The sequence below is a fragment of the Gadus morhua genome, chromosome 20, assembly GCF_902167405.1.
Source record: "Gadus morhua chromosome 20, gadMor3.0, whole genome shotgun sequence".
In the NCBI taxonomy this organism is placed as follows: domain Eukaryota; kingdom Metazoa; phylum Chordata; class Actinopteri; order Gadiformes; family Gadidae; genus Gadus; species Gadus morhua.
Window position 1 is genome coordinate 22,354,601 of NC_044067.1, and position 23,472 is coordinate 22,378,072.

At 44.1% G+C, this 23,472-nt stretch overlaps 1 protein-coding gene across 1 annotated transcript; it reads left to right on the top strand.

Moving 5' to 3' along the window:
- Nucleotides 1-1,743: 1,743 nt before the first annotated feature.
- Nucleotides 1,744-23,446, top strand: LOC115533014 (sorting nexin-4). The gene is made up of 14 exons (XM_030343172.1): nucleotides 1,744-1,886; nucleotides 4,858-4,982; nucleotides 5,766-5,901; nucleotides 6,201-6,350; nucleotides 6,718-6,765; nucleotides 6,851-6,906; nucleotides 7,355-7,427; nucleotides 7,671-7,732; nucleotides 8,816-8,881; nucleotides 9,780-9,869; nucleotides 13,153-13,252; nucleotides 13,481-13,626; nucleotides 16,183-16,297; nucleotides 22,779-23,446. Exons 1-14 carry the CDS (start codon nucleotides 1,800-1,802, stop codon nucleotides 22,824-22,826), a joined length of 1,302 nt encoding a protein of 433 aa, XP_030199032.1. The 5' UTR covers nucleotides 1,744-1,799; the 3' UTR covers nucleotides 22,827-23,446.
- The last annotated feature ends 26 nt before the right edge of the window (nucleotides 23,447-23,472 follow it).

Here is a 23,472-nt window from a genome sequence, read left to right on the forward strand (position 1 = left end):
GGCCCACGACTATCTTAAACCAATGAGGGCAGAGGCAAGCCATGACATAGTGACGTCGCCAGAATCTATTATGGGTTCATTTTACACCAATCGTTTTTTCTGTTTTTGTTAAAAATGAACAACTGAAATTATGACTTTGAAACACTGTTTGAATTATTCCAATCTGACATTGTTCATCGTTCATTCAACCTTAGATATTCATTTTGGCTTCTATTTTAAGCCCAGTTCAGACCAAAGATTCACCTTGCAACGGCTTGCAACTCGCAACGCCTTGCAACGCCTTGCAACGCCTTGCAACGAGACGGGCTGCGACGTTCTAAAACTGGGCAGTTCACACCGGCTGCAACGCGCTGCAACGGGCTGCGACGCTAGGTGGTTTCCATAGCAACTGTGAACGCTCTGGCACATGCTGAGAGCCGCAACATCATCATTTGCGTAGGTTAGGTTAGATTAGTTAAGGTTTGCAATTAGTTTTATTTTTATTTTACTTGAGAGTAGGCTAGAGTTACTATGTTTTGTCATTCTCCACTACATCTGCATTGGAGTAAATAGCTGGAGTTTACAGTAAGTTTAGATTACCCGTTGTTGGATACATTGCATTTTCCGGTCATTTGTCGTCCTCATATCTGTATGTGCACACAATTATTCATGTCTGCGATCATCACAGAGTCCACAAGCAGCAGGTCGAAATTCCCGATGGGTCACAATTCATGACAGCAGACCATCGAAATCTGCGACCACACTGTAAATGCGGGGAAAATGAGTCAAACCCCAACCAAGTGTTTTCAGGTCATTTGTCGTCCTCATATCTGTATTTGGACACTATTATTCGTGTCTGCGATCATCACAGAGTCCACAAGCAACGCAGGTCGCAATCAACGATGCCACAATCAATCTAGCGCACCGTCGAATTCTGCGCCCACACTGTAAATGCAGGAAAAATGAGACAAACCCCAACCAAATCTTTTCAGGTCATTTGTCGTCCTCATATCTGTATTTGGACACAATTATTCGTCGTAGAATTCAGCAAGATTAAAAGTGCAAAATACATCAACAAAATACGACAGTACGGTACCGGGACGGAGTAAGGCCGTGACGTACAAGTTGTTCTGTGCTGTGAATGGCTGAAGAGGAATAGTTAAATCGCCGCGTTCTAAAACTGGACCTTGCGATTTGACATGTTCAATCTCTGGCGACTCCTTGCAACGCCTTGCGACGCCTTGCAACGGCTTGCGACGCCTTGCAACGGCTTGCAACGACCCGTTCACACCGCCCCTGCGACGTTCTAAAACCGTCTCGTTGCAAGCCGTTGCAAGGTGAATCTTTGGTGTGAACTGGGCTTTACACCCGTTGAGCTCTTTAATAAAGCAGTTTAGAACTCTAACTAGGCTCCAAGATTTCTGTGGTTTTTCAACCATTGTGAATCAAAATAGTGCATCACTGCCGTTTAATGCAATGCAAATCATTCTATTGATAAATGCATTTATTACAAGATCCAGTGGTTCATAAATACAATCAGTGATCAAATTAACTAAATCAACACTTTTAATTAACATTGAATGACCGAGTTCAACCCATGGACCTATTAAAGAATGTGACCTATTATAGAACCTATTATATTATACCTAGACCTATTATAGAACACGACACGAGCACACACATGGAGCGCATGCGCAATAAGCAGTAGAGGGCAGTCGTTGAACCGAGATTGAAGTGCGCATGCGCACCGGGCAGCTGACCGCACACACACACACACACACACACACACACACACACACACCAGTCAGGAGACCAGGACGATGGCGGACTCCGACAGCGAAGAGGCGGCCGTCCTCGACAACACGGACCTCACCTCCCCGGAGTCAGAGAACAACATGATTAACACGGTATTAGGTTAATATTCTGTGGTCGTACATGCCTTGTTGAGGGGTTAAACCGGAGTTGTTTAAGTTCCCCGGACAGCGCGAGCTGCTCTCATTAAAGTTTCATTAAGAGTTAATCGATAAGAGTTAATCAGTAGGTGAACTAGTCTGATCATGTGAAATGGAGTTCTAATCTTGTTATGGTGACTGGTTCCCAGGCGTTGCCTCTGTTAACTCAGGAGCTCTGTGGGTTTTGTTGGTGTTTCTGTCATCTTTACAGACACTGTTAGCTTCCCTAGCTAGCAGAACCGCCAGTACTGTCAGAGGGCTGATGGTTCGATCCCTTCAGGACCTCCAGCCCTGTCAGAGGGCTGATGGTTCGATTCTCTTCAGAACCGCCAGTCCTGTCAGAGGGCTGATAGTTTGATTCCCTTCAGGACCTCCATTCCTGTTAGAGGGCTGATAGTTCGATTCCCTTCAGGACCTCCAGCCTTGTCAGAGGGCGGATGTTTATGTCTGCTGTGGCTTTTATCTACAGTGTCACAACTAGTGACTAAATTAAACACACAAACGTTAGTCATGATATGTTTTTGTGTTATCTGTGGTCACGGCTTAATTGGTCTTCGTTGTGGTGAATGACCATCATTCATAATGACAGAGGTCAATACTTAAAGGTGTGATATCATGCTTTTTCAACGTTTCCCTTTTCTTTAGATTGTTATGAATACATGTTTTACGTCTGCTAAGCTTGAAAAATATATGTCTCAGCCAGGGGGAGTATTCCCACCAACGAGAACGCCCCTCAACAAGGGTGTGAATCAGCTTGTTTGTGCTCAAACTTTATGGTGTGTTCCTGAATCCTCAGACGCCAACCTTCCGAGTCGGAAGTCGTCTTCATCTCTCGGAATTCCGAGAGTAGACAGAGAGCAGTGATGACGCTATCAACATTTGTCCCACGTTGGTCATTTTAATGTCGATTTTAAATGCTCTTACACGCGTGATTACATTGCTGCTTTATTCCGGTCACCAATTTATGCATTGTACTGTCTTGCTGTGCGTCAAAGGTGCAACTCGGAAGGCTGGCTTCCGAGGATTCCAGAACACACCAATACTTCCGTAACAGTGTGACATCAGACTGTGCATTGAGCGGTGCTGAAGTACAGAAGTCCCGACTCCCTGCTACCAGCAATGTTTACAACTTCTCGGCGTGAATTTGTTTGATGCAGGCGCAAAGCGTGCTGACCAATCACAGCACACAGGGCTAATCGGGAGGGGGGCCTTAAAGCGACATGATACAAATCAGACCGTTTTTGCAAGATGCTGATATTGGTACCGAGGACCTATTGCGAACTACTGCAACTGCTGATGCCACCTCTCTAAGTTAAAAAGTAGCCGCACCCACCTCAAACCAATCGGAATAAGTAGCCGCGTTTACATGGACACATCTGATCCCCATAGATTTATTGCCTGATTCACGTCTTTGTTACCAATCCGTAAGTAATCCGGTAAGCGTGTCCAGTTGCTAAGCGACGGGATATGGGTGTTTGTTAACATTTACATTTTTACATTTACATTTTGGGGATTTAGCAGACGCTTTTATCCAAAGCGACTTACAATGAGTACATTTGTCATAAGAAGTGCATCAATATATCGCTGTCGGTACAGAAAGGATGTTCATAGAACCAAGTGCAAGTACCACAATCGCTAGGCTAATATTAATGACGTGTTCGCGTATCGTAGTGTCCGCGAGCGTCCGAGATAACTGTAAATGAGTAGGCTACTACTAGTACTTTTGCAGAACATGTAAACAAACTTTTTAACGGTACTTTTATGCACCCCGAACTGATTAGCGATCAGCATATATTCGGCGCTGCTGCCCAACTTGTGCAGTACCATGGCAACCCTCATTGCCAACGGTATTGCTCTTCGTACAGTTAACTCCTCTGGCGATATATTCTTCATGAGCTCGAATAACTTCACGAACGACTGCCTACTCATCCTAAAATTTTCTTGCCATTCCTGTTCAATAAATTCCCGTAAGACGACTCTGTCCCACAGTCTTGGCTGCGGACTCTCATCCAAATTCCTCTTGTTTGCGGCGGAGGTGGGGGTAAATATAAAGATCGGACAAGAAATTGATGTAGCTGTGCTGTCCTCCTCCTTCTTAATTGAAGGAGCAAGCAGAGAAAAGCTCTCTCCTGCTGTGCTTTCATTAAAATCAAATTCACAATGCCAAATAGTGATAAGACGTCCATTATGTCGCCGCCGGTCCAGAGATGTGTCAGGTGTGCGCGAGAGACATAACGGACACTTTTGTTACTGCCATGTATACAGTACATTCGGATCAGAAATCTTTAATCTATTCGGCATAGAAATCTATGCGGATCAGATGTGCCACGTAAACGCGGCTAGTGAATACAAGTCGAGCGGACTACACCACCTCTTCTATTCCGCATGGAATTCTATTCCGATCAGAAAATTGTATTCCGATTAGCCTCGTTTACATGCACACTTCTGATCCAATTAGATTTATAATCGGAATAGATCTATTCATCCAATCCGAATGTACTGTATATATGGCATTTACAAAAGTGGTAAGCGTACGTCCGTATGTCTCTCGCGCATTCTCGTGTATTCCGATTGAGGTGTATATATGATAATTTTCTATTCTGATTGAGCTGTTCTTCCACTTGTAATCGGACCAGAAGTGTCCATGTAAACATGGGAGAATTAAAGATACATTTTCAATGCATTTTGAATATAGCATATAAATAGTTAATTTCAATATATAATATTAAGGATAAATCGAAAAGTGATCGTTAATTCTCCCGACCATCGACTAAGATAATTTCATTGAATGCCCATCCCTACTAGTTACCCCAAAATGCAATTAATAACCTTAAAAAGCATGATATCTCTTTAACACTTCTGATTGACTTCTGGTCGAAGTCGAAGAATGACCTCTTGGCTTTGTCTCATGTCTCCTGTGGTTCAGATGGTGGAGAGAGAGACTGCCCTGCTGAAGAAGATTGACATCAATGTCGCTGAGTCGGAGAAGAGAAGTGGGAAGAACACGGTGAACATGCAGGAGACCTACACGGTGTACCTCATAGAGATACGGTGGGTGGCACTCTAGTCTATATCATTCGGGGTGGCATGTTGCTCAGGTGGTAGAGCGGGTTGACCTGTAACAGGAAGGTTGGCTGGCTCCTCCTGGCTGAGTGTCGAGGTGTCCCTGAGCGAGGTGCCTGACCCTGACTGCTCTTGATGAGCTGGCTCCATCGTTGGTGTGTAAATGTGTGAATGAATGGTTGTCGCTTTTTGATAAAAGCGTCAGCAAAACCCCCTATGTAAATGTAAATATCATCATGGTGCTTAGAGATGGCAGTCAAATTACATTGTAGCAATAACGATTTATATATACATATAGGCACATGAAAGATATATCATAGTCTTAAAACATGATAGCTACCTTAAAACGATCTAAATATTTCAACAAGCAAAGTTGCTTGGTTTTGCTAAATGTTTTTGTTGCAATGAGTCTTTATGTTGCAAACACCGTTGTGTTTGAGTATGTCTCATTTTAGAACAACAGAGCACCTCCATGCTCTGTGGTTCTCAGGAATCATCTAACACCAGAAGGTGTTAGATGTTGGTAGGTCAAGAGGGAGAGCAGTCGGGTGGTTATAGGATGGATTCCCAACCAAACCTACTCCCATGTTGGTCTGGATCAAGACTAACGTGAGAGGCAATAACGGTTTTGCCATTTCTGCTCATACTAACCCTGATCAGCGATGTATATATTTGCTCACAGATGTAGACAGAAACTTGCCTTGCAGTAAATGAAATCAGGAGCATGGTGATTGTATCGCTGACGTCTTGTTGATGTTTGACGGCCCGTAGACCAGCCAACGCTGCAGAGGGCGGGCTGCCGGTGGGGGACTCTCCATGGAGGCGCTACAGTGAGTTCGAGCTGCTCAGGACCTACCTGCTGGTCACCTACCCCTTCGTGGTGATCCCCCCTCTGCCTGAGAAGAGGGTGAGTGGAGGGAGGAGGCAGGGAGGGAGGGAGCAACTGATAGTGTTTGTCTCCTTCCTGGTTCTAGTGCTTTTTTTAATGTTTTTTAATAGAATATTCAGTTTGAATATATACTTATTTAAAATAGCAAAATAAAAACGTTGAGTTTATTTCCCCCTTTTGTAAACATCCTGAACAGGACCCTACTATTCACTCAGATTCCTGCACAGTATTTAACCCGAGCCACTGAACATCATTGGGATGATAACACGGTTCCCTGCTGATCCTCATTCATTCATTCATTCATGAATCATCTACAGGCAGAGTTTGTTTGGCACAAACTGTCTGCTGACAACCTGGACCCCGACTTTGTGGAGAGACGCCGACTGGGTTTGGAGAACTTCTTGATACGGGTGGCATCGCATTCGGTCCTTTCCAAGGATAAGATTTTCTATCAGTTCCTTACAGAGGTCAGCGCGCACACACAAACACACACACACACACACACACACACACACACACACACACACACACACACACACACACACACACACACACACACACACACACACACACACACACACACACACACACACACAAATGTAAATCCAGTTATTTGATTCACCGGGAGCATTCTCCTGCGTCTACGCATCACACCTGTTCCCTGCCCGACCAATCAGCAGCCTCTGGCAGGACTTCACCTCTGCGTACATGTAGTTCCACCCTGGGCAGAAGGGGCATCTACAGGTCTCTGAGCATGCAGTAGTGTCCTTTGGCCTTCAGTCATTCATCATCAAATGCAGTGCTCTGTCCTATCATTCTCTCGTGTTTCCTCAGGAAAAGGGGTGGAGAGAGGCGGTTCTAGAGACCGGTTTCCAGGACAAGGTAATGAACCCGCCAGATGTTCACCCACGTCCCTCCTATTGCTGGAGAATAGCAAAATGATCCATGTTGCATCTCGTTCTCCCAGGCTGACTCCAGGCTCAAGTCGCTGAGCGCCACGTTAAGAGTCAAAAACCCAGACAAGTAAGTAGTGAGGGTTGTGTCACTTCTAAACAGGGCGGCAGTAGCTCAGGAGGTAGAGCTGTGGACTGGTGACCGGAAGGATGCTAGTTCGATCTCCGGCTACTCCTAGCTGAGTGTCGATGTGTCCCTTAGCAAGATGCCTCACCCTGAATGCTCCTGACGAGCTGGCTGTCGCCCTGCTAGGTTGCTAGATTCCCCCGGCCGTGGGAGAATGAATTGTTGTAAGTCCCCTAAATGTAAATGTAAATAAAGGTAAGATGTGCTGGTTTCAACTTTCAGCCTAATATACTATAGTCCAAGAATAAAGTATGTTATTATACTTTATTCTCTTTCATATTGTTACCTAGTTTCCATGCCATTTTAACAGGGACTTAGAAAGGCGTAGTATAAACATCCATGCATTGATCCAGTTATGGACATGAGCCTAAGTCCTGTTTGTGGCTTGTAGGAGCTTCACGGATCTGAAGCAGTACAGCGATGAGCTGAACAGCGCCATCTCCCACCTCCTCAGGGTCCGAGCTGTGAGTGTCTTCATCACTTTTCTCTATACTCCTACAGGTGGGCCATTCCTGAGATCATAGTGTCAGCTGTGGTTATATGTGTATACAATCTTCCGTACCCTTATTATCCTCATGAAGATGCGAAAACGCCAGAAATCCTTTAATGTTGTTAACACTATCAGTTTATCATCGTCATGCTGTTAAGCTAGAGGAGCTCTGAGCCATGAGTTTGTCTCTAACCGTCTGTCTGTCTGTCTGTTCCAGAAAGTAGCAGACAGGATGTATGGGGTGTACAAGGTCCATGGGAACTATGGCCGGATTTTCAGGTGAGAACAGTGGACAGGCCTGGAGCAGGTTTCTGGTTCCTTCATATGTGATGCAGATGCTAAAGCATCCTTGTGTGATGGGACCAAACTCACTAGAGTTGAAACAGTGGATGTAACTCACTTTGGTAAGATACGGTATGGTGGGGTCAGAGTTCGTTTTTAGGTGGCTTATTGGCCATCATGAGCAAAGTGCTTCCGTATATAGCAATCTAAAGCCAGAAGCGTAAGGCCCGCCCAGCGGTCCAGCACTGGTATAGTGGCGGTCACGTCTGGACCCTCACCTCTCTGTCCGCCCTGTTGCGACAATGGTAAAACCCTTATTTAATCTGTAATTGTCACTCACCAGACGCTCCCCAGATTGTCCCATTAGTCCCCCGCTTTTGAACGTCTTGTTATGGAGCGTGAAGATCCAATATCTTCTCAACTTGAACTCTGTTTGACACGATCAATACGCTCAGGAAGGATCAATCAACAGTTCTGGATTCTTGTGGAATTGTGTCCTTGAGTCGCACACAATTACGCCGATCAATGGCCTACAGGCAGGACTGAAGAACGTGCACAGCCTGTTCAGATGGTTCTACAGTGAAGACCTTCAGATTTCTTTGTTGCCCTTTCGTTGGAGCATGAAGTCAGCCCCGGTCTCCCCGTGATGCAGTAGTTCTCCTGAGAGCATTCTTTTTCTCCTTGATAATCTGTCATGGATTGGCTGTAATTTAAGCCTCTATATCATGTTCTATCACGTTATTATAATGTGCAAACAAAAATAATAAACCCTGCGATTGTTCCACTGAGAGTATTCAAGTCGACTTGGGGCTCATTGAACTGTGACGCGTCGTTTTTAGGGTACAGCCCTAGCAAAATCCTCTGCACACACACATTAATGTAGAAGGTCTAGAGCAGTCTATTAGCTGAAGCCCAGATTTAAATTTCTTTTAAATAAAATATCAATATTGCACAAATGTAGTTAGCATGACACGTTGTTAAATGAGTAGATTTAGATTGTTAATGCACACTTTCCAATATATTTGAGAAAAAGTAATTAAAAAAGAAAGCAGCCGCTGAAATGTCCTCTCTCCCTGGCAGTGAGTGGAGCGCTATCGAGAAGGAGATGGGGGACGGACTGCAGAGTGCCGGCCACCACATGGACACGTAAGACATCAGCACACACACATCAACAAACACAAATCAACACACACACACACACATCAGCACACACACTCCGGGTTAGAGACGCATGCAGAGGAGTTCAGTGTGGTATAGAAACGGTGTGTGTACGGTGTGTGTGTGGGTCTGTGTGTATATAAACTGTGTGTGTGTGTATATAGATGGTGCATGTGTGTATATTATGGGTGAATATGTACATAAAATGTGTGTGTGTATACTAGGGGCGTGCATTGCCACTACCCTCACGATTCGATTCGATCACGATTCACCAGGTAACGATTATATTCAATTTGATTCTACGATGCATTGCGATGCATCAAAATTCTACTGCACACAATAAGGCAATTTCTTTTACCTTCCACTCCCAAACCTACTGCAATCAAATGCCGGGCTTTGTCCTTTCTGACATTGTCCTTATAAAAAGGATTATATATTTCATAAATTATTTTATGTTGCTTCACTTCGACAATCAGTCTCTCGTCGTCCATGTTGCCGACCCTCTGAGACCCTTTGACTGCTGACCTGGTGCCACCGGTCATGACGTTATGTTGATGTGAAGTTGTGATAGGCTACATGAGCTGAGTTTTGTGTTTTATTTTGAAAATTGACCGGATGCTCTATGGCTTTTACTTTTTTACTTCCTGCCTTGCTCGATCTGCTTGGTTGCTAGCTCGCGCCGCCGCTTAGCATGTACTTCACAACTCTGGTCCACTCAAGGCCCGAAAATAAACAGCGACATAATCGATTATGGCACCTTGCCGCATCGATGCTGAATCGCGCATGCCCCGCATTGCAATGCATCGCCGAATCGATTGTTGTTGACACCCCTAGTGTATACGTATACTGTGTGTGTGTGTATATAAACGGTTTGTGTGTTCCCCAGGCACTCTGCATCAGTTGACGACATCCTGGAGGAAGAGGAACACTACGCCGACCAGCTCAAAGAGTACCTCTTCTACACGGACGCCCTCAGGTGCGTACGGCAGGCCGCTGTGTGAAGGGGAAGCACACTGAGCTAGCACACTGAGGACCTACCAAGTCAGCACAACATCACCACCCACCATACGGTGGGGCCATGCTCCCTCTAGTCTGCTCGTGGCAGTTCACCACTTTATAATGGAAGTGCTTAAAACCTGTCAATGAAACGTCACCTGCCCGGACGCGATCTCCCGCACGCACGAACGCACCCATGAGGACTGAGCCGTACTCGTCTCTCAGTCTTCCTCCGTTGGGGTACTGAGATGAATGAAAGTGTGCCGGCAAGTTCGAGCTACACACACCGTTCGTTGATTGGTCGACAGAATCGTCGGTTCTGTGTGACAGGGGGATAATAACAAACGCATTACCCGCAAAGTATTTCTGTACAACGGCAAAAGCTTTGTTTATTGAAGGAAATGTTGCGAAAAAGTTTGACGTCCTTCTTGGACGTCCTACATTGTTGCTATTTTATTGTCTCGCGTTCTTCTTTTTCCTTGGATTTAATTGCAGGCTACACTGGGTCGGCCTGCTATGAGGTCACGATGCTTACGTAGCTGCCGCAGCTATCGCCATCCGGCTTAGACCCCGGCCTACCATAAGGGTACTGTCGGCGGTGGAAACGCAAGCCGTAACTGAGCTGGGCTAGACCGCACCCTCACTACTGGGCTGAGGCATGAAAAAAACATGAAAAAAAGGAGGAAAATAAGACCGCTCAACTCAATTCAAATGTCACATCTTACTGTCCGTCCACACCAGAAGCGAATTGAGCGACCAAATCGCCGGAAGTCATTCACTTTCTATGGGCAAGAGCGACCAAAGCGACCAAAGCGACCAACGCTACCAGCGGCCAAAGTTGAGCGACCAGAGCGTCAAAAAGAAGTTGAAAACTTTTTAACTTTATACAAATGACTATTATTCGCTTCAGCGACCAAACACTGACAGCCAATCGGAATGTAGACGCTCTTCGCTTGCGTGGATCCCAGGGAACATCGGCAGGCACTTTGGTTCCTACCTACCTTTATTCACTCACTGAACAAAATGTCGGCTGAAGTATTAATCGCGGCTGTAACTGGGCACCCGGTGTTGTACGAACCCACCCTTTTTCAGTTCAGAGATCGTAACGCCATAGTGGTTTGGATATCAAGTGATGATAAGCGGGAGTATTTATAGGCTACATCTAGAACGTTCGTATTTAAGCGGGAATCATTATAATTTGCTCTACATGCCACCAATCGAACCAACCAATCGCGTGTAGCGTGCTTTAAACAATACCAAAAAAGTTTTTGAAATCGTCACATAAACAAACTAATCGACAAGACGAGGCTCACACCTCAGGCTCCGTGAATAGTGGGGAACAGAGGGATAAAAGACAAGAGATATATCCCTTGCATTTATCCCTCTATTCCCCACTATTCACGGAGCCTGAGGTGAATAATTTTTAATTAAATAGTCTAGATAGATAGATAGTCAAGTCTTTATTAATACCAAACGACACAAATCGTCGGGAATCCATTTAGGTGGTTCGTCCCACACAGGACAGTAGCCTACAAGACCACACAGAACAAGTCTGACTGGACATACACACAATACACATTAAAACTAGACACGCGTTGATAGATAGATAGACAGAAAGGCCTAGATAGATAGATATGTTCCATTATTTGCCTTGCGGAGCCAACCAGTCCTGTGCACGTAGGCCTATGCAAATTAGCCATGTGCGCTAATGTCTATTTGTTTTGAATGCGACGAATGAGTGCAGATCATGATTTGCAGATCGAGATCAGTGAAACATATTTTAACTACTACAGCACGCAGGGTTTTTTGTTCTCGGTTGTAATTAGCCTACATTTTAGGATTTTTTGTATATTGGGGGGAATCACTGTCCTACTTGTTGTCGAAGCACTTTATCGAACAAGCAAAACCGTCTCGGCAATATGGCCAAGGTGTATGGGAGAGTTCACTATTTGATATGGCTGTCTGTAGGGCCTACTAAACGCATACGGCTCCTTTAAATGCGTCTGCATAATTGAATTGTACGTCATGAGCGACTTGAGCGACCAAAGCGAACAGAAAAATTCGCAGCGAAACTTTGTGAGCGACCAAAGCGTCTTTGACGCTATGGTCGCTCCTGGTGTGGACGTACAGTTATTCTGTGAACAACATTATCAGGACCTTAGTAATTATTCTCTGAATAGGAGTCCTCTCACATGAATTCTGAGCTCCTAGTGCATACATTAAAATTATTTAAATAGAATAGAGTAACATAGAGCAGACATAATAGAGTGACATAAACCTGATAATAATCATATAAATAAGAGTAACTTCGAGCTTCAATCAAATTGAGAAATATCAACAAAAATTTGTACTGCTAGAGTCCAGCCCTGTTGGCTGCAAGTCATCAACCAAAATGTTAAATTAATTTCGGAACATTGGCATTTCTGTTAAGAAAAAAGGAGTTGGTCAACATGCTACATGCTTTCAGAGTCAACAAAAAAATATATAGATAATTATTTTATTTTAATATCGCAATACTTTGCACTTCTGTATCGATATAATCATGTGCGAAAAATATTGCTATTGAACAGAATCTATTTTTTTTCCCCCACTACTACCGAACGAACGTAGGAGCTGGGTTCAGCAGTTAATGTTAGAAAAACAAGGGGCCTTTTCCTTGCAAACTATTATCCACAGATGTTGCCCATTGGCTGTATAGTTCGTCTGATAGATCACCCTTTGACCTTGGGTGTATCCCTAAATTGTCACCAAGACCGTTCGCAGACTATCTCCTATTTACAGTGTTAACATAGATAAACAGACATGCAGTGTCTGAAGAGTGCCAGCGCCCTCTATGTACACAGGGATTAAAAAAAAAAGACCAGAGCCAATGGGGAGAGTGGAAAGAAAAGTCAGCAACACCGTTTATGCTCCTGCTGGGTTAAGGTAACACAAATGAACACCTCAACGGAAAACATTAACATGATAAACAAGATAAAAAGCACCAATAACAACCACAAACATCACAACAAGCCATAGTTCTATATTTGTTAAACAATATTTATGAGGAATTTATTTAGTTTGTCTTTATTATTGAATGTATTTTAAATTATACCATTTTTTTTTTTATAAAATCCCAGGTAGCACTATACTTACCCTGACTTACCACCAGGGGTCCGTGTGCCACAGGTTAAAACACTGCCCTAGTGTACATTTGGAGTAATGACACGTTGTGAATGACAATGACAATATTGTTGTGTAACAAAAAAGTATTGTGTTTGTAGGTCAGTGTGTCGGAAACACGAGCTGATCCAGTATGAACTGGAGATGGCTGTACTGGACCTGGCAAGCAAGAAACAACAAAGAGAAGAGCTCACCACTGGGGTAACACAGACAGACAGACAGACAGACAGACAGACAGACAGACAGACAGACAGACAGACAGACAGACAGACAGACAGAGGAGCTGGGTTCAGCAGTTAGACTGACTGACTGACTGACTGACTGACTATACGTTGGGCCTTCTCATTTTACATTACATTTAAAGCGTTCTCCAATAGGTGATACACTGGTCCGACATGCAGGAGTAGTAATATGTGTGTTTGTGTGGAGGCGGTGCGCGTGTTCTCCCTGAAGGGGATGAGCAGCAAGCTGTTCGGCCAGGAGAGCCCTGAGCAGAGGGAGAGCCGCCTGGCCGCTCTGCAGCAGAGCATCCAGGCCTCAGAGGACGCCGTGCTGGACAAGAACCAGGAGTGCAGGCAAGGCCCGCTGCTGAGGACCGCTGTGTGTGTGTGTTGGGGTGGTAGTGGCTCAGGAGGTAGAGCAGGATGACTTCTAACCGGAAGGTTGCTGGTTCGATCCCCGGCTCCTCTTAGCTGAGTGCCTAGGTGTCCCTGAGCGAGACCCCTCACCCCGACGAGCTGGCTGTCACCCTGCGTGGTTGACTCTGCCGTCGGTGTGCGAATGGAATGGTTGTAAGTCACTTTGGAGAAAAGTGTCAGGAAAATCGCGTGTGTGTGTATGGGGTCCTATGGTTTGGTCAGCACTCGGTCCCGGGGACTTGAACTATGAATGCAGAGCCCTTAAGTGTTGGCTCCCACGTTCTGTCTCGCTGATTTTCTCTCTATCTGGTTGGTTGGGATTTGTTTCTTTGGACTAGAACAGGTGTGCCCAACCAGTCGATCGCGGTCTATCAGTAGACCGCCGACAGATCCCAAGTCGACCGCGAGGGGTGAAGAAAAAAATTAAATAAAAAATAAAAAGAATTTGCGCGGGACACATACGCTGTCAACAGTAGTTGAAAGCCGTCAACAGTAGTGACGCACTCCTAAACGTTGACATGGCTGAGGGGAAACAAGCTAAGACCTACCATTTTCACCCTGAGTGGGAGGAAGATTATTGATTATTGTTGAGAAGGTGCCTTGCGCAGGCCCCCCCCCCCCCCCCCCGCTTGAAGGTAGTCTTGCCCAATGTTGACACTAGACTGGTAGATCTCGGGAGGTTGGCTACTTGAAAAGTAGATCTTGGGGCAAAAAAGGTTGGGCACCCCTGGACTAGAATAATGAATGCAGGCAAGTCGTAAAGTGTTGGCGCCCGTGCCCTGACTCTCAGGCTGACTATCTCTCTATCGTGGTGGTTAGTAGGGCTGGGTAAAAAAATCAATTTAATCGATTTTGGATAGATTTCATTTAAATTTTGCAATATCGATTCATAGGGCATGAGATGGATCTTTTATTTCATTTTTTTTGTTTTTTTACCATCATTATTATTTTTGCACTTTTTTTTTTTTTAAACAATAGCCTAATGCAATTTGCAGTGATGGAATGTATTAGTTCTAGTGCACTTTCATTTGCAATTCCTCCTAATTTCAAAATTGCGCTTTTGAGACTTGAGGCAGTTTCGTTTACAGCTGATGTTTAAACTGTCCAATTTACAAGTTTGCACTTAAAACCTGTTGTTTAAGATGAAGAGAAAAAAATTATTGACATTTTTATTTTGTAACACAGTTGAGCCATTTTTATTATTTAACACTCCCTCCAGGATTTCGCGGGCCTTTTTTGAGATTGTTGCGGTCTAAAATGCCTGATTTTGCGTGAGCTTTTCCAAAGAGTTGCGGTGAAAGTTGCGGTATTTTTTAGGTTTTTGTTGCGATTATAGTGTGAGAAGAAGTGAAAGTTGCGATAAAAGTTGCGAAAGTTGCGATTTTCCTGATGTTAAATATTAAGTTATTACTGCAATTTTCCCGAGTAATTTGTTAAATATTAAATTATTACTGAAAACAACATTAATTAAAAGAACAAAAACACTGAGAAATGGTCCTATGAATAATTGATTCTTGATTCTTTCCGCGCTTGCAATTGACTTGGATGCAACAGCCTGTGTCATAGTGATCTGCCTCGTCGTCTGACATCCTGCCTGCAGTTCTGCAGTTATGTTTCGCGGTGGCAAAATGCTTATCAATGGAAGATTTATGCTTATGTTCCACCACAATGTTACATGCAGTGCAAAATAATTTTCCCCCGCTTTCTTGTAGAATACCAGGTTGCTGCTTTCCGCGATCTTTCACAGTTATATTTTGGTCGGCAAGTGTGAAACGTAAGACGCACACATGCTGCATGAATGCTTGAATCGCTTGAACGTAGTAAACACGGAAGTAAGGCGGAAGGTAGTTTGTCGACGTCAGTTCAAGACGACGCCACTGATTCGTCAAATTTGCGGGAAAGTTGCAGTGGTTGGTTAAAATTGGGACACCGCCCTGAATTTGCGATGCTGATTGATGTTGCGTTGAAGTTGTAAATCGCAACATCGCGAAATCCTTGAGGGTCTCATTTAAGAACAGATTGAATCGAAACTAATCGAATCGTGATTAATTTAGGAAATTGCCCACGATACCCAGACCTAGTTGTTTGGACGAGGCTTGTTTATACCTGCTTGTGCCACAGCATCAGCCTTTCTGTGTGAATCGAGTAACATACACTTATTCGTTTACTATTTCCACATTAAGCAGATGCTTTTAGTGGAAGCAACGTAACTGTGACTTCAGACACGTTTGGCTCGCTGCCCTTTCCAAGAGAAGATATATTTATTGCAGGTCTTTCTTGAGGCTTCTGCGTCAACCGCTGGTTGGGCAGCAGAAGTATTGTTATGGGGTCTTTATTGTGGTATTAAGGTAACTGTAGGTAACCCAATGGGGAGCTCACTTTTGTGTGTGTGTGTGTGTGTGTGTGTGTGTGTGTGTGTGTGTGTGTGTGTGTGTGTGTGTGTGTGTGTGTGTGTGTGTGTGTGTGTGTGTGTGTGTGTGTGTGTGTGTCCAGAGAGTTCATGCGGATGTCCTGGGAGGAGGTTAAGCGCTTTAAGGAGCAGAAGGACCGGGAGCTGAGGGAGGCCCTCATCAGCTACGCCATCATGCAGATCAGCATGTGTAAGAAGGTGGGTGACAACATGGGAACCGCAACATGTGATCCACACCATGTGACCCGTACCATGTGACCCGCACCATGTGACCCACACCACGTGATCGACACCATGTGACCGACACCATGTGACCGATCCATGTGACCGACGCCATGTGACCCGCACCACGTGATCCGCAACAAGTGATCTGTACCACGTGACCGACGCCATGTGACCGCCCGGTTCTCGTGCGTAGCAACAAACCGTCGTCGGGTTACGTTGGCACCATCCCGGGAACCGCCCGAAACTCTGTTTCCTTGGAAATCCAAACCTGTTTTGTGGTTATTGAGAAGAGCTTCTTTCCTGTTCCATCACTCAGGCTGACGTATTGGGTCGATACCTGTTGTTAGGCCCTACTGTTAAAAAAAATCACGGATTTAAAGCAGTACATGTTTCCAAAACCTTTAGCCTACAATAAAAATTAAAACTAAAACAATGTGCTAGATGTGATGGAGCCTTTATAAGGAAGAGGGTCTTAGCTTGGAGGATGTAAAAATAGGGCACGTAAATATTAAACAGGATAAACGCTAGAAACTAAAGATATTTGTGGTCATACCAAGGGAGAAATGGAAGTGGCTAAAGAGCACTCTGATCCAGATGTTGGGGTCCCGACCCCCTCACCGGAGCACCCTGCTTCTCTACGAGTGGTCAGGGTGCTCCAGACGTTGGGGTCCCGACCAGTGGCAGCTGGTGGTTTTTAATGTGAGGGAGGAAGGACTGTGCGCTTGGTTGCCATTGGCCTGCTTGCACTGTTAGTGGCGTATGGTGGCATAAGTATGTGAGACTCAAGTTGTTTCAGGGTGTTTTGGTGAACTACAAAATAGCAGGGAGGGATAATTATGTGAATAAAATTGATACAAATCCACCAGTGGCAGCATTGTACTTTCAAAGCTGTTGGGCAGCATGTCTTGGACTACAAGGGCAGAAGGAAAGGATGCAAAGCCAATTAGTCAAATCAGGCCTACTCTTGATTTGTAAAACTAATCATCATCATTGGGCCTATTATTTTTGCCCTCAATGAATGAAGCTATTGGTTGTAATTTGGCTATGTTTAAATATTTAGGCTCAGTGCGTTTATTTCAGGACCTTGTCCCAACTTTTGGCGGTGGAAACGCCAATATAAGCGAACCGAACCGCACCGCTCGGCGTAAACGCCAATATAAGCGAACAGAGCCACACTCTACCGCAACGAACAGTAGTGCACCGCTCAGTGGAAACGAGGCATGCGACTGAGCGGGTTCATTGGTTCTCGTAGCATAGACTTGAGGGGATAACCCCTCCCTCCAGGCTGCTCCACAGCCAGGGCTCCTGCATGTTGGTTCATTGTAGGGGTGTGCACGGGTACATGTGTAACCGGTAGAAAATCATAACCGTTTAGGAAAAATCTGTAAACGAAAACCAACAAAAATAAAAGAATCACCACGACATTGTTTCAATGGGAATCACGACGGTCCATACTTTCAACATAAAGTTTACATATTTATAATTTGAAATTCGTCCAAGCCTTTATACCACAGATACTCTAGGGTCTATAGCATATAACTGCGTTGTCTGATTACAGTTTAATTCATTTTTCACAATTTACCAGAGCTCGTTTTGAAGAATAATCAACGCGGCATTCGTTTCAATGGGAATCGCGACGGTCTATACTTTAAACATAAAGGGCCCTATTTTAACGGTCTGAAACACAAGTGAGAAGCGCCAAGCGCAAGTAGCTTTGTGGGCAGATCTATGGCGATGTCGCTATTTTACCGGCGCGAAAAATGACTCTTGCCCCCAGCGCATATCTAAAAAGGGTTGGTCTGAAGTAGCCTTATTACCCGTAGGTGTGGTTTGGGTGTAACGTGCAATAAACCAATGAGAGTGCCAGCTCCCATCCCCTTTAAGAGCCATGAGCGCATTTGAATAAGACAAGTTGATATTTTGACAGCGAGTCTGCAGTCTCCGATGAGACAGATGCACATGAATTTCAAACTTCAAATGGCTCAGTTTATGGCCAAATGATATGGCCTAATTCACACATGGAATAAGGTTTTCTTCCACAACTTCAGAAATACTGAGTCCTCAAATAAATTTGGGCAAAGAAAACTTGTATGATATAACATATGATATGCGGTAACTGTGGTTCTATTTAATGATATACGCAATACATTATAAACATTGTTTCTTATCAGTATTGTACGCATTATCGTTATCGACCTGTGTTCCTAATATGCATGTGTCCCCCTGTTAATACATTGCCATGGACTGTATTATGCGTTACGTGTTTAGTTTGGGTGTGTTTAAACAGATGGACGCACACACGCGTGCCCGCATTCATTAATTATTTTACACATACACACACGCGCGCGCATTCATTCATTCTTTTTAACACTCACTCGCGATAAAAGAACAATGTTTTCTCACGATCAAATACTCATCAATCCTAAAAGTTATGGGCATGTACACGATGTCTGTGTCAAGAAAATATGTGTTTGCTGTACGGTGTTTGCTGATGCATTGATTTAAAAGTACAACTTATTACCGCTGTATCAGCTGTTCTTTCCCAAATAATTGACCAACAATGTGTGGCTAGGTAGATGAGAGAAGCAATACTAGCAGATACTATAGGGCAGGGGTCTTCAATTAAAATTGAACAAGGTCCAGTTACTAAAAATTCCTTCCAAGAAAGGTCCGAACCACGTCCTCATAGCCTTCTTTTGTCAAATACAATCAACACGGCATATTACCTTATAATTTCAGATGTATTTATTTTCAATTTCCAAATAGCTTACTTTTAACCATGAAAAACTAGTAAGACAAAGTAACGCATATTAACATTTCAAGTAAACAAAAAAGGTGCATTAGTCCTGCAATACAAGTAAACATAAAAAGTGCATAAGGCCTACATGTGATGTAAGCAGAACAGGAACACTAGGCCTACACTTCAAATAAACAAAGTGCATTAGGCCTACATTTCAAGTAAGCAAAACAGGTACACCAGACCTACATTTCAAATAAACACAAAAAGAGCATTAGGCCTTCATTTCAAGTAAGCAAAACAGTGTCCCAAGTGGTGTTAGACCCAACAGGTTCTCACAGATCTCTTTCTTATCTTGATGAAACAATCGCACATAAACCAAAAGCTGGGCATTATCCGTTGCATCTGAAGACTCATCAATGGCTAAGGATAGGGCACTCTGAACAGCCACATGAAGCTGTGACAGTCCGTCATCTGATAACATTTCGGATTTTCTGGTCGTCGAAGCACTCATTCACAACAGTCGTGTCACTGATTTTTTTTTTTATGTTGCCCCAAAATCCATGCAATCTTAAGTGAGCATTCATTTGCACGTTGCTGGCCTGTAAATTAGTGTGTGAAGACACGCGTAGACCTCTCATACTGAGCTCTCAGCTCGGATATTTTCCACGCTCTTACTTCTGAGTTCTGGGGATACTTTTCCTCTAAGGATCTATGTTTGGATTCGTAATGCCGCTTAATATTCCCGCTTTTTATCAGCGCCACGGTTTCAACGCATAAAAGACACAACAAAGGTTTTGTACTGCCTTGCGGGAGAATGAACAAGTATTGGTCAGTCCATTCATCTTTTAAAATGTCTGTTTTCGGGGTAAACTTTCCTTATTTTCGAGCAAGCCATTTTCTCATTCCAAATCGCTCTTCCGGTAAACAAAAATTTGATTGGCTATTTACTGAGTGACGCCTTTACGCCCATGCCGTGACAGACGGAGGGAGGGGGGGAGTTCGGTGAGTGCATGATCTTCGCTCTGTGAAGATCATTGCTTTTTTCTGTTTTTACGCTGCACTACAGACTATTCTGCCTTTCAATTTGTATTTCAGTGAGAAATCATTTTACTAACATAATCATGCTTTGTATAGTCAAATCATTAAAAAAATAATAATTAAAAAAAAAAACTTTTTTTTAAATTATTTTGATTATTTTAAATTGGTCATGGGTCCGGATAGGACCGTCACTTGGTCCTGACCCGGACCGCGGTCCGCCGTTTGGAGATGCCTGCTATAGGGTATGTAACATATAACCGCGTTTTCTGAGTAAAATGACAACATCCTAATTAACACCGCAACTGCAAATTAACCACACGGAGATAACCATGGCCACCGGTCACACAAATTTTCTTTTTGCAATCATTCTGCTCGTGCACCCGCCGTGTTCATGAACAAATAATCCCCCTATGACGGGACTGCGGTCCACTTTCAAAATAAATTTAAAAAATCATTAATTAATTAAAAAAAACAGGTAAACGTGTCCACGGAAAAAAAAAAGGGGCCGTGTAACCGTTTACAAAACTGTTCACACCCCTAGTTCATAGCGCAGTCAGGGTTCCAGCCTATTCGTGAATAGACGTTGGCGCGATTCCAATCTCTTAGCTAGTCACACCCACTCAGAGGAGGAATTTCCTCTTTTCTCACATTGAACTCCATTGAACCCCATGTTATTCACCGGCCGCCTACACTTTCGGGGAAATAAATGGGACTCAATGGAGGCTGAGGGAGGAACGTCCTCCCTGAAGTCATTGTCAATAGGCGATAGGGGACGCTAATTTCCCTTTACCCAGGGAAACGAACATTACATATACAAAGGCATTAAAGTAGTCATATTAAAGGGCATTAATTCATTACAGTAGTCTGGGCAATCTACATTTTTGTTAAGGAGGATGTTAAGGAGGATCTTGCTCCCTCTCCTCTCTGGAGAAGCCTTCACTGGTCCCGACCCCCACCAACGTTGGGGTCCTGACCCCCTCACCAAATGTTAATGCTGAAAATATCAAAGTTCTTCACTAAGATGTAATATTTAACCCTTCTTGGGACCCCGCCCCCCTCACCAGACCAGCTGGTCTGCTGGGACCAGCTGGTCTGCTGGGACCAGCTGTGTTGGGGCAGCCCTTATTTAGGTTTACCTTGTGAAGCGCTGTCGGTTTGACAATGCTTCAGCCATCTACAAGGATGCGCTGCTGCTATAACAGTCAGGGCCCTATCTTGCATCCGGCGCAATTTACTTAATCACTGGCGCATGTGTCGTTGCTAGTTTGCAACTGGCGCAGAGCGTTCTTTTCCCACCTGCGCCACGCGTCGGTAAATTAGGGAATGATCTTGCGCCCCAAGAGGCGGTTCGGCGAAAGGAGGAGGCGTGTTCTGGCGCAAACGTTCCCTGGTGCTATTTTGAAGTTTCAGAAACCACTTGCGCCACAAACCAGGAAATACCTGGTTTAAAGTCAGTGGCGCGTTGTTCAGATGCTATTTTAAGGGCGCAAGCATAATGTTGCTTGTTCACCTCGCACATACACTTTGCTTCTCTCATCTACCTAGCCACACATTCTTTGTAAATTATTTTTGAAAGAACATCTGATACAGTGGTAATAAGTTGTACTTTTAAATCAATGCATCTGCAAACACCGTACAGAAAACACATATTTTCTGGACACAGATATCGTGTACATGCCCATAACTTTTAGGATTGATGAGTATTTGATTGTGAGAAAACATTGTTTTACCGCGAGTGAGTGTTAAAAAGAATGAATGAATGCGGGCGCGCGTGTGTGTATGTGTAAAATAATTGATAAATGCGTGCGCGCGTGTGTGCGTCCATCTGTTTAAACACACGCAAACTAAACACGTAACGCATTATACAGTCCATGGCAATGTATATTAACGGGGGGACACATGCATATTAGGAACACAAGTCGATAACGATAATGCATACAATACTGATAAGAAACGATGTTTATAATGTAATCCGTATGCATCATTAAATAGAACCACAGTTGCCGCATATCATATGTCATATCATATACGTTTTCTTTGCCGAAATTTATTTGAGGACTCAGTATTTCTGAAGTTGTGGAAGGAAACCTTATTCCATGTGTGAATTAGGCCATATTATTTGGCCATAAACTGAGCCATTTGAAGCTTGATATTCCTGTGCATCTGAAGTAGACGCGCTGTCAAAATATCATCTCGTCAGATTCAAATGCACTCATGGCTCTTAAAGGGGTTGGGAGCTGGCACTCTCATTGGTTTATTGCACGTTATGCCCAAACCACACCTACGGGTAATTAGGCTACTTCAGACCAACCCTTTTTAGATATGTGCCGGGCGCAAGAGTCATTTTTCGCGCTTCTCGCTTGCGTTTCAGACCGTAAAAAAAATAGGGCCCTCAGTGTGTCTTGAGTTTCCAGGTTTAATGGCTCCCTTGTTAAACCACAAAGCGTGTCTTTCTACAACGATGACACTGTGTTAGCAAATCTTTTAACGGCCGCGCAGGGATGCTTTGCATTGTTCTGGTTCTCAGAAGAATGACCTTTATAGATCTGCACCTCCATGTGTTGTGTAAGACACTCCTGCTCAGGTCATAACTGGTGGTCATCTTGTGTCTTATCTCTCCCCATCTCTCTCTCTCTCTCCCTGTTGCACCTGGAATCATCCTCCTCCTCATCTCAGGGAATCCAGGTGTGGTCCAACGCCAAGGAATGCTTCAACAAGATGTGAGATGTCCGGAGCCCCCCTTCCATCCCCTGCCAACTAGCCAATCTAACCGCAGAGGATGGGGCTTCCAACCAATCGGTGTACTTGATTCCAGGACCCATAACATTGGTTTTGAGTGTGGTTGTAGCATTTCAAGTGCTACACGCTAGAGTCTGCCTTGCACGTAATGCCAATGATGATTCCACTATGCCTCTTAGTTCCAGGTGATTTTACCGTACCAATACCCACAGGTGTAAATAGCTGAGGAAAGCTTTCTACTTTGTGCCTTTTGTAACATTCATTCACAGTTGCCTTCTCCCTGGAGACACTAACAAATGTTCTATGTTTATCAAGTTCCACTCACATTGTACCGTGACACATTTCTAAACTGTTTTCTCCTGCTTATCCGTTTCATCCTGAGAAGATCAGTGCACGTTATTTTTTTATTGTTGTTTTGAACTTTCTGAAAGTACTTTGGTGACACACCGGCATACCTGTGAAGGATGTCGCATGACCTTTCTGTTTGCTTATGAATGATTCATGCATCAATACCAATTAATAATAACCGTTTATCTCTCTGAGAATCAATATTGGTGAAGGTGGTGCTATTTTCATTATTAAACTACAATGATCTAAGTCTCTGACTCAGTCGCTTACCCTCTCTCTCTCT

What these genes read in the sequence shown, in the direction of transcription:
- LOC115533014 (XM_030343172.1), top strand. Translation starts at nt 1,800, where the DNA reads ATGGCGGACTCCGACAGCGAAGAGGCGGCCGTCCTCGACAACACGGAC. An exon ending in AGAACAACATGATTAACACG is followed by an intron (nt 1,887 to 4,857) that starts GTATTAGGTTAA and finishes CCTGTGGTTCAG; the next exon opens with ATGGTGGAGAGAGAGACTGC. An exon ending in AGAGTCAAAAACCCAGACAA is followed by an intron (nt 6,907 to 7,354) that starts GTAAGTAGTGAG and finishes TGTGGCTTGTAG; the next exon opens with GAGCTTCACGGATCTGAAGC.